The 26160-nt window shown below is 38.0% G+C and overlaps 1 protein-coding gene across 9 annotated transcripts in view; it reads right to left on the bottom strand.

Moving 5' to 3' along the window:
• Positions 1–26160, bottom strand: part of PTPN13 (protein tyrosine phosphatase non-receptor type 13) — a 241934-nt gene that overhangs the window by 87290 nt on the left and 128484 nt on the right. For all 9 annotated transcript variants that reach the window (XM_008267633.5, XM_008267635.5, XM_089303139.1 and 6 more), the window contains 9 exons: positions 21244–21339; positions 20503–20596; positions 11536–11758; positions 8156–8230; positions 7862–8036; positions 5953–6106; positions 4533–4671; positions 2545–2697; positions 413–595 (listed from right to left, as the gene is read on the bottom strand). In XM_008267633.5, the coding sequence (XP_008265855.3) occupies positions 413–595; positions 2545–2697; positions 4533–4671; positions 5953–6106; positions 7862–8036; positions 8156–8230; positions 11536–11758; positions 20503–20596; positions 21244–21339 (1292 nt within the window). The remainder of the gene's footprint in view (positions 1–412; positions 596–2544; positions 2698–4532; positions 4672–5952; positions 6107–7861; positions 8037–8155; positions 8231–11535; positions 11759–20502; positions 20597–21243; positions 21340–26160) is intronic.

Below are 26160 nucleotides of genomic sequence, written 5' to 3'. Positions count from 1 at the left end.
CAAATAACACTGTCTGTGAGAGATTTATTAAGGGAGACAAGGTTCACTGGAGTTAATTACTCCTCTTCAAACATTACCAGGGGTTTCCATGTGAGAACTTATATCACGAGAATAAGTTCTGACTTAACAGGGAATTCAGCTTGGTTGTGATTTAACTGAAGTTAACTGGGCACATAACCAGCTAGGAATATATAGCAGTCTTTTCAAAACTACTTTCTGAGAAAATCAGAAACAAACAAAATCCCAAAGATATTTCCTTCAACTCAGAAGGAAGAGTTAAATAGTATTGCGACATTTTGGCCCTACTGAAGGGTAGGTTCTAAAGTGTACTTAAGGGAAATCGGTTTATTATGTTACAATGGAAACTGCTAATACCAATTAATATATTTAAAAGAGGTTAAAATGGACATACAGAAAAAGAAATCTTCTTGGTTTCCCTCCATGGAAAGCGAAGGACCAACGTGCGAACTCCATTGTGAACTTCAAACACAAGGACACCTTTAGCACAGACTCCAAGCAAAATTCCTGTTTGTGATTTTTTCTCAGGGTGAATCCTATGAAAATGAACTCCATATTCTGTCAGTCTTTGGCAGACCTAATGGAACAAAACCATACCATAGTGATACAGTTTGGCAAAAGGTGATGTAAAGATATAGAGTTTGTAATAATATAGTTTAATGTGGAAAGTAAATTCTTTTCTTGCTGGGAAAACATATTCAGATGCAAAAAGAATATCTCAAACCTTACTTTACCTGATATGTGAAAATGGACCTGAGATTTAAATACAGAAACTAAAAGTACAAAACTTAGAAAATCTACATGACATTGGATTAGGCAAAGATTTCTTTTCTTCTCTTTTCTTCTTTTTTTATTTGACAGATAGAGAGACAGAGAGAAAGGTCTTCCTTTCGTTGGTTCACTCCCCAAATGGCTGCTACAGCCAGAACTACAACGATCCAAAGCCAGGAGCCAGGTGCTTCCTCCTGGTCTCCCATGTGGGTGCAGGGCCCAAGGACTTGGGCCATCCTCCACTGCCTACCCGGGCCACAGCAGAAAGCTGGACTGGAAGAGGAACAACTGGGATTAGAACCCGGTGCCCAAATGGGATGCCGGCACCGCAGGTGCAGGATTAGCCAAGTGAACCATGGTGCAACCCCCAGGTAAAGATTTCTTAGATGTTACATAAAAAGCATGAGCCACAGCAGAAAAAGTTGATAATTTAAACTTTATTAACATTAGAAACTTGCTTCTCAGGGCCCAGTCAGTGTTGTGGCATACCATGTTAAGCCACTGCTCACAGTGCTGGCATCCCAAATGAATGTTGGTTTTAGTCCAGGCTGCTCTACTTCCAATCCAGCTCCTTGCTAATGTGCCTGGGAAAGCAGGAGAAGATGGCCCAAGTACTTGGGCCCCTGCCACCCACATGGAGAGATCTAAATGGAGTTCCAGGCTCCACCCCTAGCTGTTGTGGCTATCTGGGGATTGAACCAATGAACTGAAGATACCCTTCCACCTCCCCCATTGTTAACTCTGCTTTTCAAATAAATTTTTAAGAAAAAGAAAAGGGAGAAAACACAGGAGAAAACAGCATTCATCATAAAAGAAAACATTTAATTTTTTTAAAAAAACCTGTTCATCAAAAGTCAATTGTTAAGAAAATAAAGGCAATCCACAGGCTGGGAGATAAATATATGTAAAATATACATATATGATAAAAGAATTATATCTACAATATAAAAGAATATTTAGTTCCAGAGATGGAGACATAATGAGATACAAACATGAACAAAAGTTTTATCAGATCAGTAAAGAAGATATACGAGTAGTAAAGCAAATAAACTGGGACTCACTTATACAACCACAATTTGGCAACTAATAAAAATAAACAAATTGTTCCATATCTGTACAAGGGAAAACTATTCAGCAATTAAAAAAAAAAACAAACTACTGATAGATACCATAGAATGCTGAATTTCAAGGGTTTAATTCCAAGTGAAGAAAGATGGAAAAGAATGCATGGTTATTTATATGAAATCCAAGAAAAGAAAAAACTATGATAATAGACAGCAAATCAGAAGTTTCCAGGAGCTAGTGGTTAAGGAGGAGATTGAGTAAAAGCAACACAAGGGGACATTTTTGTCTTAGTTGGTAGCTATAAAGCTGCTACAAACACTGAACATATATTTTTGTGTGAACATAGTTTTGGCACAGTGGTTCAGATACCATTCGGGACATGCACTCCCTGGTTTCTGGTTCACTCCCCAAATGTCTGCAACAGTGGGGGCTGGGCCAGGTTAGAGCCAGGAGCCAAGGACACTATCTGGGTCGCCCATATGGGAGGGACCCAAGTACTTGAGTCACCTCACAGTGTGCATCAGCAGGAAGTTGGGATCGGGAGTCGGAGGTAAAACTCAAACCCAAGTACTTAACTGCTTGGGATGTGTTCGTCCTAAATGGTATCTGAACCACTCTGCCAAATGCCTAACCCCTTCAACATATCTTATTTTGGAAAAAAAATTATTGTTTGTAATTTTGAAAGCTTACCTTCAAAAATTCTAACTCCGTCTCCTTCTCAGATGCTCCCACATAGGTATGATGCAGTTTAGGCAACTCTTCTTTTATATAGGATAAATCAAGTTTCTCCATTACTCTGGCAGGCAGATAATGCTCCAGTCTAAAATAAGACACTCCATGAACCTAGAGAGGAGAATGCTTTGGTAATAACTGTTTGCCCTTTACTGTATTGCACCTTCCCTCTTGCTCCTATCTTAAAGGCCTTGCCTTGGCCAACAGAGGAAATACTTTTATTTCTACTTCTCTTTTTGAGGAATGAGTTTCAAAAGAAATGCATCAGTTTTTCTCTTTCCTTCAATGAGGCAGAGTGACAAACCTGATTGGCTAGCTGGAGGAGAGTGACATTCAAACATCTCATGTCACTAGAGTTAAGGATCAGTATGAAGGTTGCTGTTGCAGTGGCACAGTCTCTTGGCCCTTGCTTCCTCTTAGATTGCTTGTGTTTAGAAATATTAGACTTTGAATAGACAGTGAGTTGTCCATGGAGTGAGCTCTGCTAGGTTCCAAGCCCATCACTCTGTGGATCTGTGTGGAAGGTAGAAGATCCTTCTAATCTTTATTTGGCTAATAACCACTGTGTCTAGTCTTTGTTAGTCAGAACCTGGGAGAAGGAGAGGTAAGTGCTATATATCCCTAAACTCCTTTTTTTATTATTTATTTTTTTTAATTTAATAAATGTGAATTTACAAAGTGCAACTTTTGTATTGTTGTGGCTCCCCCCCAACCTCCCTCCCTCCCGCGGCCCTCCCCTCTCCCACTCCCTCTCCCATCCTGCCCTTCATCGAGTTTCATTTTCAATTACCTTCATATACAGAAGATCAACTTAGTATACACTAAGCAAGGATTTCAACAGGCTGCACTCACACAACCGCACAAGGTATAGGGCATTGTTTGACTAGTAGTGTTGTTTTTAAGTTTCATAGTAAAACACATTAAGGACAGAGATCCTACATGGGGAGCCTGTACTCAGTGACTCCCGTTGTTGATTTAACAATTGGCACTCTTATTTATGACATCAGCAATCACCCGAGACTCTTGCTATGAGCTGTCTAGGCTATGGAAGCCCCTTGAGTTCACCAACTCTGAACTTGCCTAAACTCCTTTTTAAAGTTTATTTATTTGAAAAACAGAGTGGTGGTGGGGTATGTGGGTCAAGAGAGAGAGACAGAGAGAGATCTTCTGTTTGCTGGTTGATTCCCTAAATGCCAACAACGGCTGGGATTAGGACAGGCTAAAGCCTGGAGCCTAGAATTCTATCCAGGTCTCTCACATGGATGGTAAGCACCCAAGTATTTGAGCCATGATGTGCTGTCTTCCACGGTAGCATTAGCAGGAAGCTGGATTTGAAGCAGAGGCAGGACTCAAATCCAGGCACTCCAATATGTGATGTGGGTGTCATGAGTAGCGGCTTAACTACGGCACCACCAAGCCAGCTCCAAAATAGGATCATTTTAAAACAGTATGATTTCATAAAAGCAATGTACATAAGGAGTTTGGTCATTCTGAGGCATCAAATAAATCTCAAAACTCTTCAGATCCAAACATCACACACCTCAAGCCAGTTTAGAACTTAATTATGCTAAGGAAAAGAACATCAATTAAAAAGTGGTCCTGTGGCTGGCACTGTGGAATAGTGGGTAAAGCTACCGCCTGTAGTGCCAGCAACCCATATGGGCAACAGTTCGAGTCCCGTTCTAGCTCTCTGCTATGGTCTGGGAAAGCAGTGGAAGATGGCCCAAGTCCTTGGGCCCCTGCACCCATGCGGGAGACCCAGAGGAAGCTCCTGGCTCCCGGCTTTGGATTGGCGCAGCTCCAGCCGTTGCAGCCAACTGGGGAGTGAACCAGCGGGTGGAAGACCTCTTTCTCTGCCTCTCCTTCTTTCTCTGTATAACTCTGCCTTTCAAATAAATAATCTTTGAAAAAAAAAAAGTGGTTCTGGAGGAAAAACCAAATCCTACCTCTGGTTGATAATCTCCATACTCAGCCTGGAGAGCCAAAGATGCCAACAATAAGGAAGTCTCATCATCACAGTGCATCCTCTCCTCCAGAATATCTTTCCGCAGCTGAAGGTAATACTGATGACAAGTCAGAGTATGTCTGAAAAAAAGTAAACAAACACACAGAAACATCTAGGCTTTTGATTTGAATCTTGGGGCAATTTTTATTATTAGCATATAAATTTAGTTTCCAAGATGATTTATGATTAAGTTAATTTTATTTTATTTATTTGAAAGGCAGAGTAACACAGAGAGAGAAATAAAGAGAAAGAGAAAAAGAGGAAGAGGAAGAGGAAGAGAGAGAGAGAGAAAGAGAAAGAGAAAGAGAAAGAGAAAGAAAGAAAGAGAAAGAGAAAAAGAGAAAGAGACCTTCCATCTACTGGTTCGTTCCCCAAATGGCTGCAATAGCAGGGGTTAGGCCAGGCCTAAGGTAGAAGCCAGGAACTCTATCTGGTCTCCCGTGTGGGTGACAAGGGTCCAAGTGCTTGGGTCATCTTTTGCTGCTTTCCCAAAGACATCAGAAGGGAGCTGGAGCAGAGAAGTCAGGATTCTAACTAGCGCTTCCATATGGTATCCTGGTGTTGTAGGCATCAGCTTAACCTGCTATGCCACAACACCAGCTCTTTAAGTTTTAAGGCACAAGAGTTCAACAAACCAAGTCGAAGGAAATACAGTTGCCCCTTTTATCCACAGGAGATATGTTCTAAGATCCTCAGTGGATCCTTGAAACCAAGGATAGCATCAAAGCCTGTATGTACCATGTTTTCTCCTATCATCTACCTATGATACTATATAAATTAGGCACAATAGGAGACTAACACCGTTACTTAACCGTGCATCCTGGGAGCTTCAGCAGATGATTTGCTTTTCACATTAAGAACATTCATTTTTTCATTTACAGGAAACGCTTTATGGCTTCTCTTAGGCATATCCAAGTGCCAGCATCACTACTCCTGTGCTCTGGGGGCCATTGTTAAAGAAATAAGGGCTACTGGAACACAAGCTTCATGACATGGTGGTGCAGCTGATCTGCCAACTGAGAGGGCTATTCCATGACTGAGGGGGGTGGCATACACAACATGGATATGCTGGACAAAGGGATGACTCATGTCAGGACAGGACAAAGCAGGATATGCAAGATTGTGTCTCACTAATCAGAACAGCGTGCAGTTTAAAACTGTTTATTTCTGGAATTCCTCATTCAACATTTTCAGATTACAATAGAATGTGGGTTATTGAAATTGCAGATAAGCAGGAACTACTGTATTTCTTTTGGGATAAAGACATTATTGTGGAATAAAAAAAATTCAGTATCAGTAAGCTAAAGAGTCAATATAGGGAAATGCCAAAAAGAGTGAAGGAGAAACTTTCATGTACTCACTGTATTAGACTGACATCATCCATGAAAAATTTAATTCGGAAAAACAAAGTAAAATTAACAGTAGCTTTACTCTTTTTCTTTGGTTCTTCCTTCCATCCATCTGGGGCCACTTTGGTTAATTTTAAATCAGGATCAACAAAGAAATATTCATTATCTAAAACAGAATGAGAAAAACATTCATATAAAAATACTTTTAATGTTCTCTTCTGATATCTTCATTTTGGGGTCAAATTTACACAAAACAGTATTATATGGGAATAAAACAAGATTGTTAAGAAGGATGGCACAGAGCACTAAAGCCTGGTACAGGGATAAGAGGCCATATTGCTTAGTCTTTTAAGAATGGGGCCCTAAAGATAGACCTGGATTCAGTTCCTGGTCACATGATGTATCATCTGTATGACACTGAATAAATTATATTTTTTCTCTATGGATATCAACTTATTGTCTGACTAATCAATATAGTAATAATTCTTGCTTTATAAGACTGCTGTAAGGCTCAAATGATGTAATGGATATAAACACTTGATTAAACAAGGTAATTTTATGCACTGAATAATATTAGCTATTATTTACTACTATTGAGCTATCAGGTGAAGCATAATAGGAATGAGTCATCATTTATGTATTTTTATTTTATAAGCCCATAACTTATTACTAACTCTTTCCAAATTAAATGATTATTTAATGAAATCTGTTTTCTCCAGAATATTTAAGTAATTAGATATATTGTAAATAGAAATTGTGATTAGTTGAATATCTTCACATAGTGTTACCTGATTAGTCTAAAAATGAAATTAGTAAAGTAATAGACCTCAGTTGCTACTAATTTAGTACTTATTGGATATTGTACAAAATGAATTACTCATTTTTAAAGTACAAGAATTTAATGCACTATGTTAAAGGAAACATTTATTTTCAAATAAAGACATTATCACAATTTAGTTTCAGATTCATTTTACTTATTTTACCTTTCAATTGTCATTTATGGCACGTTATTGTCTAAAATTTATAAATTAAATTTTGAGTAAATAGGATTCTGAAATTTGAAGAGTAATTTCTAAATACAATGATTATTAGAGAAGATTAAACTCAAAGAGCCTGTGAAAGCTATGGGAACTCTGTTAAGGTGGAGAGGCTTCTACTGAGGCTGAGCACTGAGACTGATATGGTAGTAGAAGTCATGCAGTTCAGGATAGAATGCGTAAAATACGTGAAACGGGGGTCGGCACTGTGGCATAGTGGGAAGGGCTGCCACCTGTGGTGCTGGCATCTCACGTGGGCACTGATTCCAGTGTCGGCTGCTCCACTTCTGATTCAGCTCCCTGCTAACAGCCTGGGAAAGCAGTGGAAGACGGCCCAAGTGCTTGGGCCCCTGTGCCCATGTAGGAGACCTGGTAGAAGCTCTGGCTCCTGGCTTTTGACCAGCCCAGCTCCAGCTGTTGCAGCCATCTGGGGAGTGAACCAGTGATGAAAGAACTCTATGTCTCTACCTCTCTGTCTCTGTAACTATGCATTTCAAATATAATAAACAAATCTTAAAAAAAGATACATGAAATAACTCAATTTCAATCATTGGGAAAATTTAAAATAATAATAAACATAGCTATAAAAAATGTACATAGCTGGGAGGAGGAAAGGAGTTCCTAACTCATTGCAACTTTTCAAGGCTAACTTGCTCATTTAGTTAATATCTCCCCAAATGAGGCCAGACATGAAAACAGTTACAGAGGGGCTGGCATCGTAGTGCAGCAGCAAACCGGCCCAAATCCTTGGGTCTAGGCTCCTGGCTTTGGCCAGGCCCAAACTGACTTTCAAATAAATAAAGCAAACCTTAAAAAAAATAAGTATAGAGGTTAGCTTATTGCCAAGTTTCTGTAGTATACTTTGAATTTAAATGTCTTGGTACCTTTTAGGGTAGCTAAAGCAAACAAATGGTGCTCCACTAAGCCAATATGAGCCACAACCATATCAAACACATCTTTACATATAGTTTTGGTATCACAGGTCAGTTCCAGTCTCTGCCCACTCAAAAGCATTATGTTTACTTTTCTTCTGTTATCCTCATTCTTCCCTTTCTTGGTCTACAATCAGAAAAAAAAGCATTTATTAAAACAATTATCATAAGAATTTTCACTTGTTTTTAAACAGAAAACTGTCAAATTATTTTCTAAGATTGACACAAATTGGTTTTAATACTTACAAGGATAGACCGTGGCAAATCCAAAGATACAAATGGTTCAATTGTCATTTTCACAAACTCAGGGCCAAAGAAGTTCTACAAATCACACAAATAGAAGTAACAGCTTTTATTATTTATTCTAGTTCTTTCCTTGAAAGGAAAATAATGTAATAGTAGTAAATTACACATGAAGTTACGAGATATTAGCTAGGTCACCAAAAACAAATGCAAAAACTTTCAATAAAGAAAACATTGGAGTTTCCCCAAAATAGGAATGGAACATGCCTTAAATTAAGTTCTAACAAAAAATTTCTTTTATTTATCTATCTATTTATTTATTTTTATTTTATTTATTTATTTATTTATTTATCTATTATTTATTTTTATTTTTGACAGGCAGAGTTAGACAGTGAGAGAGAGAGACAGAAAGAAAGGTCTTCCTTCTGCACTGTGCCGATCCGAAGCCAGGAGCCAGGCGCTTCCTCCTGGTCTCCCATGTGGGTGCAGGGCCCAAGCACTTGGGCCATCTTCCACTGCCTTCCTGGGGCACAGCAGAGAGCTGGACTGGAAGAGGGGCAACTGGGACAGAACAGGCGCCCCAACCAGGACTAGAACCCAAGGTGCCGGCGCCTCAGGCGGAAGATTAGCCTAGTAAGCCGCGGTGCCGGCCAAAAGCCTTAATTTTTAAAGTAAATCATGGCTATCCAGCTCATGTAACGATTAGGCTTAGTACTGCTACTGTGTGAAGTGACTAAAGAGAATCTCGTTGTTTCAGAGGGTGATATTCAATCTAAAATGAGTTACAGTTAAAGGACAGCTACTTGTTGCCTACAAAATCTACATATCTATCAGAAATCATGATTTTGGAACCCTGAGACCCTGTGCTTTTGTGTTTTAGAGAGTAACAAGACATAGTACAGATATTACATAGCCTCTGATCTTGTCAATGCCATTTAGAAGGAAATGGTGGTGGGAGGGACTCAAGAGATGGGCAAAGTAGAGTCTGCTTCTTTTAGCCAAGAGGGGACTATTAGTTTAGGAGATAACTTAAAGCAAATTGGACTCCAGGTTGGACAATGACTGAGAACAGACTGAAAGATCATGTCCAAATGGGCGAAACTAAAATGAATACAGGACTAATCTTGAGTCCAAAGACAAGTGTGTGTGTATGTGTGTGTAAACTAACAGAAGTTACTGGAGTTTTGTTTTTGTTGGCTTTCACATTTGGTTGTGCAGCTCGTCTAGTTGCTTGCAGTGGGAATTCTATCAAACTAACCAGGTGTGTAACACGTGAGAGATATCATTTAAGTAAAAGTTTAACATTAAGGGTTTGTTAATAGTCAATGAACCGACAGGACAGACTTTAAACAAGAACAGAAACAGTAGGAAAAAAAAAAAGGTTTGTCATGGGATGCACAGATCATGCATGAACAAGTTAAAATGTGTCTGAACCAAAAGGAAATGGGGGAAAAAAACCTAAAAATGTATGCTTTGGGAAAAAATATCAATTCAACTGTGAAACTGTTCTCCAAATACTAGCATCCTTTTTCAGCCTAAAAACGTGAGCTCCTGCTCCTTTTAGGAAAAAATGCAAGGCACTCCTTTAATGATCAGTAGTTGAAATTATCTAATTGTTAATATAGTATATCTCTGATGAAAAAAATGCTTACTTTCAAATAGCCAAATAATGACTGTCTGCAAAGTAAACAGAGATTTTTCAAGGAGATGGCACAGAAAAGTGACACACTGCAAAGGTACGATCTACAGTTCATGAATCACTGGTCCCAGATTAGCTCTCTGAAGCTGTTGGTTTAGGAAATAGGTTTGTGTGAGTGTATGTGTGCACCATTTATGCTGCTAACTTAGTTTTTATATTGGAAGCCCAAACTATTTTGTATGGTATACTGCCTGTTACTTAATTTTGACATAAGTATTGGTTATAATGATAAACCATGAAGTGTTATTGATCTTTCTTTCAGTTATATCTTATTGAAATCTAAACACTTTAAAATTGAACAGTGTCTTATAAATTGCAACCTAATTCCATATTTGTAAAATTAGCATACTGAGGCATAAAGAGGCTTAACAATTTAAATAATGTCATAAGACACCATCATAAGGAATAAAATCCATGTATTCCAGTTGATAATTCAATGTAATTTTCACCAAAAAACTTTTTTTTCCTTAGAATACTAAAGGAAGTTTGAATCCTAAACTTCAGATCAGAGCATAAAAATGTGCTAATATAATTTAAAGCAATAAACTCAAATCAAAACCAGTATAGGGCAATATACTTTCAAAGTACTATATCAAAAAGAAAAAAAAATTGTAGGTTATAACAAGTTTACTATCATTATTTTAATTTTAAAAATTATTTTAAAGTAATATTACAAATTGGTGATGATAAATTTATAATCTCCAGAGTAGGTAAGAATATGGTGATATATAGGCCCAATTAGAAGAATATATACATTAAAAAATCTCCCCCCTAAGATGTAAGATGCAGACTAGTTCCTTCCTGTCTTTGGATACTGTAATGTGAGAACACGATGGCTGGAGTGAATGAATATAGACATCTTTTAACTATAAAGCAAATGTTTGCCCAAATTCTGGGAATGACAAACCAGAAAGATGGAAATATATCTGACAGCATTCTTGAGCTTCTGAACAAACTTTGAACTTTCCATCTCAAATATCAATTGGTGGGATAATACATTGCTTAATATTAAAAAATAACCTTCTACAATACTGAATAAAGCCAGCTGATTTCAAGGCTCATAAACAGACTTTTTTTTTTTTTTTTTTATTTTTTATTTTTTTATTTTTTTGACAGGCAGAGTGGACAGTGAGAGAGAGAGAGACAGAGAGAAAGGTCTTCCTTTGCCGTTGGTTCACCCTCCAATGGCCGCCGCGGCCGGCGCGCTGCGGCCGGCGCACCGCGCTGATCCGATGGCAGGAGCCAGGAGCCAGGTGCTTTTCCTGGTCTCCCATGGGGTGCAGGGCCCAAGCACCTGGGCCATCCTCCACTGCACTCCCTGGCCACAGCAGAGGGCTGGCCTGGAAGAGGGGCAACCGGGACAGAATCCGGTGCCCCGACCGGGACTAGAACCCGGTGTGCCGGCGCCGCTAGGCGGAGGATTAGCCTAGTGAGCTGCGGCGCCGGCCCATAAACAGACTTTTAAAATAGACAGCTAAGACACTATAAAGCCATCTAATGTTATTTTAAAAATGAAAACAGCTAAGTATTTTAATATCAACCAACAAGATATTTAATCCTAGTGGAAACTAATATGGAATTTCAATTTGACCTATATGTAATTTTAGCATACCTACAGCATTTTTTTACCTAACAATTCCCTGTGAGAGCAAGTGTAGATGTCATAACCTGAAAATCAAGTTACCCTCAGCTTTCTTTGTGTCATGGCTGTTTCTAGGGCAATTTCCCTTAATGGATCCCTGGTGATGTCAAGCATGGAAGCTTTGATTGTGTCTCCTGGGTACAGGCTCAACCGAGACTGTCTGAGGGCCATTCTGGCTTGCAGTTGCATCATTTCTTCTTCTTGCCGTTTTAGCATGATCTCTTGATTAATTAAGTTGCCTTCAAGGGGTGTTTCATACTGTCTGCTACAGAAAAAAAAAGGAGAAAAGTAAGGATTAGATGTCAAAAAATAAAAATAAGAAAGAAAACCACTGTTTTAAGGCTAAAAAAACTCCATGTTAAAATCAAGATATCAAGAATTTAAAGAAATTTAATTTCTTTCATTTGAGAAGAATTTTTTACATTACACAGTGTGGCAAATATAGATATTACATATTTGAATATAATATGATATAATATTACATGTACATATTTGATTTTGATCTGTGCCTTTGATTCCTGACAAACAGTTCCTAAAACCCTTGTAGTTTCCTGAACCATAGACGGTGATAAGATAATCTTTTATTCTGATATTTGGCTTTTGACTCCAGTTTCTGACACAGAGCTCCTAAACCCCTTGTGACTTTTTGGGTGATAGGAGCCTCTTTTGTTAGAATGAGGAAACACCTGTTGGGTCCCTCAATAGCTCAGGCAGGAGCTGGTTTCCAGAAAGACCAAGCCTTGATGAGAAGCCTAGAACTTTTGAGATCTCCCTCTCCAATCTTGAGGCAGAGGGGAAAGGCTGGATATTGAGTTAATAACTGATTATACCTTTGGAACGAAGTCTCCATAACATCCTCTAAGTCGTTCTAGCAAATTATCAAACCCAAAGGGAGGGTTACAGGAACCTTTTGATCTGTTTGTAACTGACTGATGAAAACGGGAGTCCTGAGACTCCCAACTGGCACCTAAAGCGGGGCAATATTGTGGGACTGATTCCCTAAGTTGTGCGATCTGATGACAACTTCAGGTATTTAGTGTCAGAGATGAATTAAATTGTAGGACACTCAGCCAATATCCAAAGAGTTGTAGAACTGGTTGTTGACATGAAGGAAAACACCATGTATTTGGTGTCGGAAAAGTTCTGTGGGAAACAACAGTTTGTGGTACACAAAGGAGCACTGAGTTGTACATTTAAGGTATTGCTCTACTGCTGTCCTATTTTTTAACATGTAGATCTATATCCCTCTCCTCTTCTCTGAACATCCCAGCAGCTTCTAGAGACTGCTTCTTGTTGATTCAGATAGAGGCTATTTTATCCTTACAAGCCTTGTGACACTGCACCTTGGAAGTAGGAAGAGATTCTCCTTAATTTTTATTTAAGCTTTTGGACCACTACTGAAAACTCCTTCAATAACCCCAGACTCCCCCAAGTTCCTGTCATGAAAGCATAATATCTATTAATCTACTTTGCTGTATAAATTTGTTAGTCTTGTTAGTCACTCCCCCTTGTTAATTGAAGATTTAAGTGCCATAGGGCTAGTGCTGTGGCACAGTAGGTAAAGCCACCACCTGAAGTGCCAGAATCCCATATGGGTGCCTGTTAGAGTCCTGGCTGCTCCACTTCTGATCCAGCTCCCTGCTAATGTGCCTAAGAAAGCAGTACAAGATGGCCCAAGTCTCCCTGCACCTGCATGGGAGACCCAGAAGAAACTCCTGGCTTCATTCTTTTTTTTTTTTTTTTAACATTTATTTATTTATTTGAAAGTTAGAGTTACACAGAGAAAAGGAGAGGCAGAAAGAGAGGGAGAGAGGTCTTTCATGCACTGGTTTATTCCCCAATTGGCCGCAATGGCTGGAACTGTGCCAATCCAAAGCCAGGAGCCAGGAGTTTCCTCTGGGTCTTCCCACATGGGTGCAGGGGACCAAAGACTTGGGCCATCTTCTACTGCTTCCCCAGGCCATAGCAGAGAGCTGGATGGGAAGTGGAACAGCTGAGACTTGAACTGGTGCCCATATGGGATGCTGGCAGTGCATGCAACAGCTTTACCCGCTACACCACAGCACCAGCCCCTTGGCTTCATTCTGACTCTGCCCTGGATGTTGTGGCCATTTGGGGAGTAAACCTGCATGTGAAAAATCAATCTCTTTTTCTCTCTGCCTCTGCTGCTCTCTAACTCTGCTTTTCAAATAAATAGTAAATAAATCTTAAAAAAAAAAGAAGAAGACTTAAATGCCTCACTCAGTCTTTTTCTACCATTACTCCTGTCATCATCTGTGGTAGTGATATATCGAGGGAGAAGTCTCCCAATACTCTTGGCCTCTTTCCCATCTCAGCCCAAAACCTATTCCTATGGTCATGCTAGTTGTTAACAATAACCAAACTACCTCCAAAATTTCCTATTTCTATCCTCCCATATTCTGTGTACCCTCTGTAATTCTTTTACTTCACTGCCTCTAAAACCTTTCTTCAGATAATTCATTAATTGTTATGAAATTTAATTCATTAACCTGACTACTTTCTGCCAATTTCCTTTCTGTTGACTTCACATTGCTTTGATTCCAAAGTTTATCTTTAAAATTATTCCTTTGCATACAATATCAACTCTCTTGAAATGTAGAGCTGTGCTAACTGATCTCATTGGGCCCTCCCCATTGTCTGACAACTCATTTCCTTAGAGAATTATTTTACATTTTCTTCTACTCCCCCCCCTTTTTTAAAGATTTATTTATTCACGTGAAAGTCAAAGATACACAGAGAGAGGAAATGCAGAGAGAGAGGTCTTCCATCTGCTGGTTCACTCCCCAAATAGCTGCAACTGTAGGAGCTGGGCTAATCTGAAGCCAGGAGCCAGGAGCTTCTTCCGGATCTCCCACACAAGTGCAGGGGCCCAAGGACTTGGGCAATCTTCTAGTGCTTTCCCAGACCATAGTAGAGAGCTGGACTGCAGGTGGAGCCACCAGGATTAGAACTGGTGCCCATATGGGATGCCGGTACTTCAGGCCAGGGCGTTAACATGCTGTGCTACAGCGCCGGCTCCCCCTTTCCCTTTTTTAATGTTCCATTACTCTCTCCTTGTTCTTTCAATAGGTAATTTTTCTTCTTTTTTCTCAGTGAAATAAAAAGCAGTCAGGAAATAACTTTCCCATCCTTCCACCACCAAACTTCCCAAAAGTGTATCCTGATGTTCTACCTCCTCTTCTGTCACAATGGATGAATCTCCTGTACTCTTACATAGAAGTAAAACCCCTTACTGTGAATGGGATTCTGCCCCTCTCCCCATGCAAACACTTTGCTACTGTAATTATTATCAATACTCATACATATTTTTAGTATACAAACATGCTGTATAATTTAGAACAAAACAAAAATTTGAGTTCTACTTTCCCCTTTATGCTTCACTCCATTTTTTTCTGCTGTCTTTTAGAGTAAATCTTTTCAAACTATTCCAATAAAATGGGTAGCAAAAATGATTGATTCCTATGTTATCAAAGTCAAAGGATAATTCTTAATTTTCTTCTTAACTTGACCAGCAGCATCAGGTGATACAGTTGCTCAATATTACCTCTCCTTTTATTTATTTTTTTAAAAGATTTATTTATTTACTTGAAAGTCAGAATAACACAGAAAGAGAAGGAGAGGCAGAGAGAGAGAGAAAGAGAAGTTTTCTATCTGCTGGTTCACTCCACAATTGGAGTGGCACATTAGGTGACAACTGAAGCTGCACCAATCTGAAGCCAGGAGCCAGGAGCTTCTTCTGGGTCTCCCACGAAGGTGCAGGGGATCAAGGACTTGGGTGATCTTCTGCTGCTTTCCCAGGCCACAGCAGAGAGCTGAATTGGAAGAGGAGCAACTGGGACTTGAACCGGCACCCATATGGGATACTAGCACTGAAGGCGGAGGCTTTACCCATTACACCACAGTGCCGGCCCCACCTCTCCTTTTTAAAAAATTATGTACTATTTTATTTGAAGGGCAGAGAGGGGGAGAGGAGGGAGGAGAGGGAAGGAAGGAAGGAGAGAGAGAGAGAATCTTCCATTGTCTAGTTTCCTCCCCAGATTTGCAAAACAACTGGGGCTGGGCAAGGTCAAAGCCGGTAGCCAATCCAGGTATCCTAGGTAGGTGGCAGGGACCCAAGTACTTGAGCCATCATCTTCTGACTCCCTTGATGCGCATTAGCAGGAAACTGGAATTGGAAGTAGAGCTGAGTTTTGAACCTAAGTCTGCTGATAGGGATGTGTTTTTACAGTTTTTACAAGATGTGTTTTTATGGCTGCACCAAACTTCTGCCGATCAATCCTTCTGCTTCTTGAAATATCCGACTTCTGGGAAACCATGTTCTCCTTAATTTCCTTTTACTTCACTGGCTACTCTTTCTTAGTCACTTTTGCTGTATACTCCTTCATCTCTAATCTTTTATGTTAGATTATAATAATGCTCAGACCTTTAAATATTTCTGATCTCCATTTGTACTTCATATTTTATATTATCTATTCTACTCACACTGTCTTAATTACCTAGTATATTCTTCTAAGTTTGAAATGTATTTTTGAAACCCCAGCCTCTCTCCTGAGTTCTAATTCTGTTCACCTGCCTAGGTGAGTATTCTACTTGAATATTAATAGACATCTTTTGCGTAACATTTCTAAAACCAAATTCTTGATACTTTCCCTTCCAAGTCTAACTTCTCAATCATTTACCTTTTGTTTTGGACACAATTGGGAGTCATGTTTGATCTCTCTTTTTTTGTAAACCCAATTGAGGGACAAATCCTAAAGCCACAACTTAAAGACATCCATTTCTGACTCTTCACTAACAACCAAGTCTGTGCTACCATCTCAAATTGAATATTGTTACCTGTCTCCTAACTGGTCATTTATTCCTACAATCTGTTCATCACAGAACTGACCAGTGTAATCCTAATACCATGTAAATGAGATCATTACTCTTTATGCTTTCAATCATTCATCCAATGGCTTCCTATTACACTTAGAATAACACCTATAGTACTTACCTTTCATTCTGACCTGATTTAAGTCCTGGTTACTTGGTTACCATTCATGATGGCCTTCACTCATCTGTAGTCACCTGGTTCTTCTTGCTATTCCTCTAACATGCAACACATCTTCTCTATCATAGGGACCTTTGCACTTGTTATTCTCTTTGTCTGGAACACTCCTTCTGCTGTTATCTGCACAGATCACTCTCTTACTGTATTAGTTGTCTGTTCAAAGTCACCCCTTAAGAGAGACCTTCTCTAATATCACTGTCTATGTAAACAGGATTTTGACATCATTTAATTTGTCAGCTATCTCTTCTCACTTAACATTCTCTCAAAGGAGTTTATCTTTGTTGTTTACAGCTCTAGCACCTCAAAGTTCCTAACACAGTAAGTGATCAGTAGTTATTTGTTGAGGGAATGTTTGAATATGATTTCATGGTTCACTGTCACTTAATGGTTGGAAGGAGCAAGGATAATAAGAATTTGAGTCTACACATTTTAACTCAAATCTGGAATTTTCAACAATCGTATCAGCTTTCTTTCTCAAATTACACTCACAGCTACTCACAGCAGCAAAAATAATTATCATTTTCTCTCTCTCATCACAGTGTCTGGTAGAAGTTTCTATAAGAATTAAAAGATTTAAGAGACATAAAACAAAAACAAAAAAAATTCAGAAAAGCTGTATCACTGAGAGATGAATAAATAGGTTGTTTGGAATCAGGAAAAATGATCACCTCAACAAGCAGGGCCAGAGGCAGTGGGAATGTACCATGTATAAATTACACTTCAAAACCGAACACACAGAAAGGCTCAGATACGCTCTTTGGAAGCAGATTTGAATAGCCTTTTTGGTCACTGAAAGACACTTTTGATAGCTTAGAATCTAAAAATTACTCATTCTTTTGCATCTGACTCAGAATTTCCTGTTCATCTCCCCCACCCTCCATGATACGAATCAATAGCACTGTCTGGATCTGTTTTGTCACTTCATTCTATCTAAAGGGAATGGAAATTTTTACAAAGAAACATGCAACATGTATAAATATAGCACTATTTATAGTTCTCACAAATATGTGACCTACAAAACAACAGGACCTCCTGCTTGTGTACCAGCACATTAAGTTATTTTTTTTATTTATTTTTTTAGCCCACCTCCCCCCACCAGCCCGCTCTCCTTGGGCAGGGGATGGGTTAACTCAGAGCGACCTTTGAGAGCCAAGGAGGGGCCTCTGGGAACATATTAAGTTATTATCAGAAATCTCTACACATTCAAAAAATTTTGCACTTGACTAAGGAGTTTAGACAATATTTTGGTTCACGTGTGTTTCTGAGGGCAGAAAAAAGATGGAACTAGTAAATGAAGTAGAGTTTAAAACTTACAGAACACACAGGTATACCTAACAGTCTACTTCTTCTTGAAATTTTTTCATTTACTGGTACCTACATCTGAGATGCTATGAACATCACATGTGTGTGTGTTTCTATTTTTTTCCTCCCTACATCAGCTAGGAAACAAAGGATAGTTTATCCCCCCAAACTTGATGAGTGAAGCTTTCTTAAGTAAAATCTGGACATAGGCAAAATTAAAATTTTTCTCAAAATCTTGTTATTTTGGAGATTTCGTATAAAGAAAACTGAAATGTTTCATAAAATGCTTTAATTTTGCTTAAAGGAAATGTCTTTGAATAACAAACTATAAAACAAACTGATAGTAAATCAATTGTTAACACATAATCTCAATAATTCTTCCAGTTGTTATCTCTATTCCTGCATTTAACCAAGCGAAAAAGGACATAATATTAGCTATTCATAGGTTATCTCCAAATCAGTTGTGAAGAGTGACTTTTTTTTTAAAGAAAAGCTTTCTTGATGAATAACTGATATACATCAAATGTATATATTTAAAGTATACAATCATACAGTATCACAACAAGAATGCTACTCTTTTTATTGCCTTAACCAGGACAGCTCTGTAATAGAGAGGAGTGATCCTAACAGCTATTCCTCAATTTAGCACCAAGTTTAGTGAGATTCTATATTGGTCCCTTATTGCTGTTCTTCCCCAAATGCTTTTGCTTTATTAAGAAAACTGTGGGGCTGGCGCCGCGGCTCACTAGCTAATCCTCCGCCTTGCGGCGCTGGCACTCCGGGTTCTAGTTCCAGTCGGGGCGCCGGATCCTGTCCCTGTTGCCCCTCTTCCAGGCCAGCTCTCTGCTATGGTCCAGGAGTGCAGTGGAGGATGGCCCAAGTGCTTGGGCCCTGCACCCCATGGGAGACCAGGAGAAGCACCTGGCTCCTGCCATTGGATCAGCGCAGTGCGCCGGCCACAGCGCGCCGGCCGCGGCGGCCATTGGAGGGTGAACCAATGGCAAAGGAAGACCTTTCTCTCTGTCTCTCTCTCTCACTGTCCACTCTGCCTGTCAAAAAAAAAAAAAAAAAAAAAAAAAAAGAAAGAAAAAGAAAACTGTGCGGCTGGCACTGTGGTGTAATAGATAAAGCCACCACCTGTAGTGCCAGCATCCATATGGGTGCCAGTTTGAGTCCCAGCTGCTAAGGCCTGGGAAAGCAGCAGATGGCGGCCCCAGTCCTTGGGCCCCTGCACCTGCGTGGGAGACCTGGGAGAATCTCCTGTCTCCTAGCTTCAGATGGGCTCAGCTCCTGCTGTTGTGGTCATTTGGGGAGTGAACCAGTGGATGGATGACCTCTCCCTCTCCTTCTCCCTCTCCCTCGCCCCCTTCCCCCCCCCACCTCTGCCTCTCTGCAGCTCTGCCTTTCAAATAAATGAACAAACCCTTAAAAAAAAAAGGAAACTGTAATATCAAGCACAGATTTATTTTTATCAAATATCTTGTTAAAAATGATCAAAATGGGGTCATCACAAGACTATAGGAAATATAAAATGTTAAGTAAATATAACATTGCTTTAGCTAAGTGATACTTAGCAGAGCTTTCCCTAAAATAAAATATAGACTCCTTAAAAAGCATAAGCATTAAAAAATTAATAAACATTGAAACATTAATTAAGGAATAATTTTAGTGCAGTGTATTTAATTACTTGGACTCTAAACCATGGATACATTGTTTCAATCACATGGCTAGGGTTACCCAGTCTATTAATAGTTTACAGGTGTGAAACAGTGTCTGGCATATTTAATTAGGCTAAGAGTTTTTGTCAATTTTCAAGTGATTCCCATGCATTAGGTGGCACTTAAACTGAAACAACTGAATTTAAAAGGGCTTTCATAATTTGCCAGAAAAATTTAAGCAACTTCTGGTTCTCTTATAAACTACAAACTTTAAATTAATGGTTTAGCATTATCAACATCTTCTGTTCCTGCAAGGGACCTGAATGCATGACTAGGTCAGACATTGATATACTCACACTTTACTTGACATCTTTCAGTTTAAACAAAGTGAATACTCAGCTCTAATATACTATCCTAAGCACAGCAAAAGAACAATACTAACTGCTGACAAATTTGCTGAAGTATTTTGGTATGAAAATGAACTCTAAACAGCTCAAATCAGGCTTTAAGAAAATACCAGAAGACTTCTTGTAAGCTAGGAAAGATAGAATGAATAATTAACTTTTTACATAATAGGTTACTTAGTAGTAGCCTAACTCTGGCCAGTCAACAAATAATGAGAACCTGTTTGTTAAGCCTGCTCCCACTTTCAAAGGGAGAAGTTTTTCTCTTAGAAATCAAGGTTTACTATCTTATTACAGATTTAATGCCATTCCATCACTTTCCTGTTATTGTACAGCTATATGAATAATTTTAAAAGTCAAACACAAACTGTAAATACTCAGATTCTAACACCTTGTTGTTCATATAATTGGATTAATGTCTGAGAAATTAAAGTGAAAGAGAGCTAAAGGAAGAAAAACTGAAAAAGGAATATTAAAAGAAAGAATACAAAAGCATTCTACTTGATTCTAATAAAGGAAAAATAAACATCTGCCACTGGAAATGTATTAAATTATACTCTTTCATATGACATACCTTGGTCTCTGTAACTGGCCTTGATTTGGGGTTTCATCTACCCCTGGGAGACCACTGCTGGATTCAAACCTCTTTGAAGCTTCACTTCTTCTCACTATTTGTGAATAAAAAAAGAATGATAGTATAGGTGACAAAAATATGATGCAATCTTGTTTAAAACACATATAACAGACAAGGATGATAATTTACAAAATCATATCCACATAACTAAATTAATGACATACAGTTATTAAACTCTTTCAGGGTAACTCATAGGATTTTTAAAAATAATGAATTATTATCTATATGACTACGATAACTGCATTGTTATTTGATTAAACTGCTATTAAGCTCCCATAGTACTATTAAATGGGTAACAACACAGTTTAAACATTTTACACAGAATTATTCTTTTTGATAACTTATTTCAACAATACTGAAAAATAATCACGATTGTCTAAAAGAAAACTTTGGTTTATTCAGCCTAATGGTTACAAAACCAGTATCTCATATCACAGTGCCTAGGTTTGACACTTAGCTCTAGCTCCTGACTCCAGCTCCCTGCTAATGCAGGAGGCAGCTGGATGACTCAAAAAACTGGGTTTCTGCCACCTATGTGTGGGATTTGGATTGAGTTCTTGGCTCCTGGCTTTTACCTAGTCCAGTCTCAGTCTTTGTGGTCATATGGGGAGTGAACAGGAAAGTAGGAGCTCTGTCTTGCAAATAAATAAAAGCACTGTGTGTGTGTCAGATGCCTCTCACCTTGTCGGAAATCTGATTCAGAGGAAATAATGGATGGACTTTCACTCGAAGTACTAAAGATATCACTGTGGTAAGTTTTGTATCTTCGAACTGGTTCTAAAAGAATTAAAACAAAAACATTAGAAAGTAAATTCATTAGCAATTCCACACCAACCAAATAAAATAAACCTCTAATCTTGTGGGACTAGAACATTTTATACATTGTTTTAATTTACCAATTGCTGGTTTGATTCTAGCTCCCAGGCTAATGCACAGACGTAACTAGAAGGATTGGAAGGTAAGAGGTTGAGAAGATGACTACATACTATCTTTTCAAGAAATTTGACAGGGGGCAGCGTTGTACTGTAAGGAAGTTTCATGAACAATAAATAACTTTCAAAAATCTTATTAAACGAATGTGAGCGTGATTTGAAAGGATTATGACTGAAAATTTTTATTTAATAACACTTAATATTTACTGAATCTAGTACATTATATACAAGTTAAATAGAAGCACTGTTTTCAAGGGGCGGTAAAGTACTTATGTTTTAACATTGCAGAATCTAGGCAAAGTTTTTGAGTGACTTTTCCAAGGAAACTTGACCAAATTACAAACCTGGAATTGCAATGTATAAAACAATAAAACCAATAAGGTTAAAAAGACCCAAACTTATAGAGCCAAAATTATTTTAATAACTTAAAAAGAAAAGTAGGAAGTCATAATAAATCCATTCAGAAAACTGAGTACTTTTAGTCACTTTTATGTTATGTCTCACAATAACATTTTCACACTCCATATTAATAAATGAATGTAGTGTTCTCAAAACTATTTCTGCAAAGTAGCTGTAAGATCATAAATGAATTTTAATTTAATTTCCTTTCTTTGGTGGTGCTTTATTTTTTTTTTAAAGATTTATTTTTATTTATTTGAAAGGCAGAAGAAAAGGAGAGACAGAAACAGATCTTCCATATGCTGGCTTGCTCCTCAGATGGTTGCAACCAAGCCAGGAGCCAGGAGCTTCCCCCAGGTCTCCCATGTGGGTGCAGGGACCCAAGTACTTGGGCCATCCTCTGCTGCCTTCCCAGGCATACCAACAGGGAGATAGATCAGAAGTGGAGCAGCAGGCCTTGAACTGGTGCCCATATGGGATGCTGGCATCACAGGCAACAATTTGACCCACCACACCACAACGCCAGTTCCTGGTGGTGCTTTACAATGGTCTCATATTGTTTCACATGCCCACATTCCTCTCCTTAGTCTTTTTATCCCTTCAGTTTACTTGGATACCAGTAGCAAACTTTTTGCAATATCTGGGTTCCTTCTGTGAAACAAATAAATGTAATTTTGATGAACTCCTCTTAAAAATAAATCATCTTCCATTTAGCACTACTGGTCTGTCGATATGGATCACAGTACCATACCTTATAATGCTTTATTGCTTTACAGAAATAGAGCACTGGTATGCCAGAAAAAATAAATTGGATGACTAGTTGACTATGAAGGGCAGGAAGACCCTTGTCTTCTTCTCAGACTGGGGTAGGGGTATGGGGATCTATGTGAACTAAAGTAGTAGGAATCTCTCTTGGTAAGCCAGCTGTATTGTAGAATGTATCTTTTAAAATGTTGTTAGCCATGTTCCTTTCATGTCATGGCATGGCAGATACAACCAGATTAAAATTCCCGGCAATATTTACTAGTTAGCCATGTTTACAGAAAGGTATAATCGGATTAAAATTCTCAGCCAAAATTTACTACTCAATCATGCTTACAGGAAATGTTAGCCCTTGAAAGCTTAGGCTTTCATTGCTGAATTAAATAAGTTTAACTTTTTCAGGAATTCTCATACAATTTTATGTCCTTTAGCAAGAACATTTTGGATTGGCAAATATGGAGAGGCACATTTTCCATGCTTACAGATCATCTGGGCAGGAGTATTTCTTGGTTCTCTGAGATGACCTGTATGTATAGGTAGTCAGTAGACACTAATCAGATAGAAGTGGTTCTCCCTCTGTTCTGTTTTGAAGAGGAGAGTAACACCTAATTTTCAAGGAGGTGTCCCAACATTATTAACAACTTTTCTTTTCAGTGGATCCATTTATTACAGATGTTGTCTATATTTGAATGTATACTTTTAGCCTTTTAGATTTGGTCCAGATCCCAGGCATGTGGTATTAAGTGAGTAATTAAAAACAAAAAAATCTCTATTTATTATAAAAACTTCCAAACAGACCAACAAAAACAAAGAATACAGCTTCATGTACTCACAAAACCTGATCATTGCTATGTTAGCTAGAAAGTTTCAAACTACTTTTTTTTTTTTAAATCAGAAAGATGCTCCTACAAATTTATGGATTACATTTTCTGAATGCCAAAATTTTTGTGCAACAGACCTTGGTATATTAAGAATACCCAAATACATATTTCATTAATTCATATGTGGCTACCTTTATTGCAATGTTTTAACTGTATTAGCAAAATTTCAAGCTTTCACCATTCTAAGTGCAGAAGTAAACATACTTTCCTTGGATGGGATTAAATTAGTTTCAATATCAACTTGTCAGTTTGTAAAGTTCTTTTCTCAGCCTATAAATATCTAAATGAAGCCTTCAATGTACAAACCGGTGCAGTTTGGTTCATTTAGGGTTATGATTATTGCTTATTTCACTAGACAAATTCCTTCTTAACTTCCTATGAGTTCTTAGTTTTCAGATGCAGAAAATAAAGTTTCAGGAAAGAATTAGTGTCAGAGATATTAATGTATGTAAAAGTAAATGCAGTATAATTAGCATACACACGTCAACAAAAAAGAAGCACCAAATTGGGTGTGACTACATTTATAAAACACATGAAACATATATATTCTCTCCTGAAAAAGATTTCTTGGAATAGTTTTGAGAGAATGAATAGTTGTAAGGAACTAAAAAAAAATGACTTAAAGAATTAACATTTGGATAGAAACCTAGTTACAGAGATTTTGTATCACAAATTTTCTAAAAATTAAAGAAATCCTTTAATTTCTAATATTATGTAACCATAAATAATAGTACACTAATCTTGTCAGAATAGAATTATAAAAATCAGACAAATATTTTATGAACCTTTAATTGTAATCTTATCCTCTGAACAAAATTCATATGATCTCTATCATCATACCGGCTCATTTATACAGCAACAATAAAAAGAAAGGAGGTTTTTCAGTAGGCTAGTGTCTTTGATAAAAGACAGTCACAATTTCCATTACCACCTAACACACTTTGTACTTTAAACATATAAAATTGTGGCATATGGTCATGAAAACTAACTATATTTTATTTAGGAGATCAGAATCCAGTGATGAAGATTTGCATAATATTCAGGGCTTGGGGCTGGCACTGTGGCATAGTAAGTTAAGCTGCTGCCTGCAGTGCTGGCATAGCATATGGGCATTGGTTCCCTGCTGTTCCACTTCTGACCTGGCTCCCTGCTCATGGGCCTGGGAAAACAGCAGAAGACGGCCCAAGTGCTTGGGTCCCTGCACCCACGTGGGAGACCTGGAAGAAGTTCCTGGCTCCTGGCTTTGGACTGGCCCAGCTCTGGCTGTCGTGGCCACTTGGGGAGTGAACCAGAGGATGGAAGATCTATCTCCCTGTGTCTCTCCCTCTTTCAGTAACTCAGCCTTTGAAATAAAATAAATAAATCTTGAAGAAGATTTTGGGCTTACATAAAATTATTTCAGATGAAACATTTAACTCTTCAATTCCTCACATTAAAATCAATCTAAGCCAGCACAAACTGTAATCTCAAAACACATTTACTACTGACACACACTCAAGTTCAGACAAGTAATATGCAGAAAGTTAGACTTAGCCAATTGCAACAACAAAATTAAATAACTACTTTTAGCTAGGCACTTATTTCCATGACTTTAACACATGATTCAAATTGCAGATACAAATTTCAAATTCAACTGAAGTAAAATGATGTCTAATTTTGTAGCTTAGAACTTTTAAAAACCTTTTTTAAGCATATGGGTCAACCAAAGCAGACAAACACAAGTAATACAATTATGTATTCATACTTAGTGTTCTCTTCGCTTCTTTTTAAGGTATAAATTTCTAGAGATTATATCTTTTTTTATGTTTTCACTAAAGCCTACTGTCTTCTATACCACACCATGTTACAATCCATAGAATATGCTCTATAATTCTGGAGAGCTAGACATGATGAATAAAAATTTTAACCTGGATGAAAAAAGCTCATACAAGTGTGAAAGTATTTAAGGAAGGAAGTATATATGCAGAAATGCCCTGTTAATTATCAATTAGAATATAAATATAAAAGTTACAGAGAGTAAGAATGACAAAAAGATGCTGCTCAGAGGGTAGCTATGTCAAAGTCAAGCTGGGTCTATATGAGCCATGCTGTGGGTGGATTTCACTTAGGTCATTTTCTGGTAAAGTACCACATTATTTCTATGGACTGAAGTCAATATTATGTTGTTGTAAATATAGACAACGCAAAGTTTATATTGGTTTCTCCTTTAACTTTCCTTAGTGCTGAAAATGTGATTTGATTTTTCTACTTAGCTTAAAAGAGAAGTAAGTGTCTATTCTCAGGTGCATTATTATTTAAAATAAAAAATAACTTATTGTTCACCTCTTCTCAAATGCTTCTAAAACCAGTATTTCCTCAATTGAGTTTTGGTAAATACTGGACTAACTTTATATTGGGAATGGTTTAAAGCCATACTGCCCAATACAGTGGCTCCTAGGGCTCCTTTTGACTACATAAATTTAATAATAATATTCCTTTCCTCAACTGCACTAGCCATACTGCAAGGGCTTAAGAATGGTAGTCACTGAGTTGGATTGTATAGAAACAATATTTCCTCATTAAAGAAGTTCTATTGGACAATACTGGTTTAAAACATATTTCTTTAAAATCCAGCTCTGGAAACA

This window comes from Oryctolagus cuniculus, chromosome 8, assembly GCF_051225735.1.
Source record: "Oryctolagus cuniculus isolate XC-2025 breed Fujian yellow rabbit chromosome 8, ASM5122573v1, whole genome shotgun sequence".
NCBI lineage: Eukaryota > Metazoa > Chordata > Mammalia > Lagomorpha > Leporidae > Oryctolagus > Oryctolagus cuniculus.
This window is presented reverse-complemented; position numbering and strand designations above follow the sequence as displayed.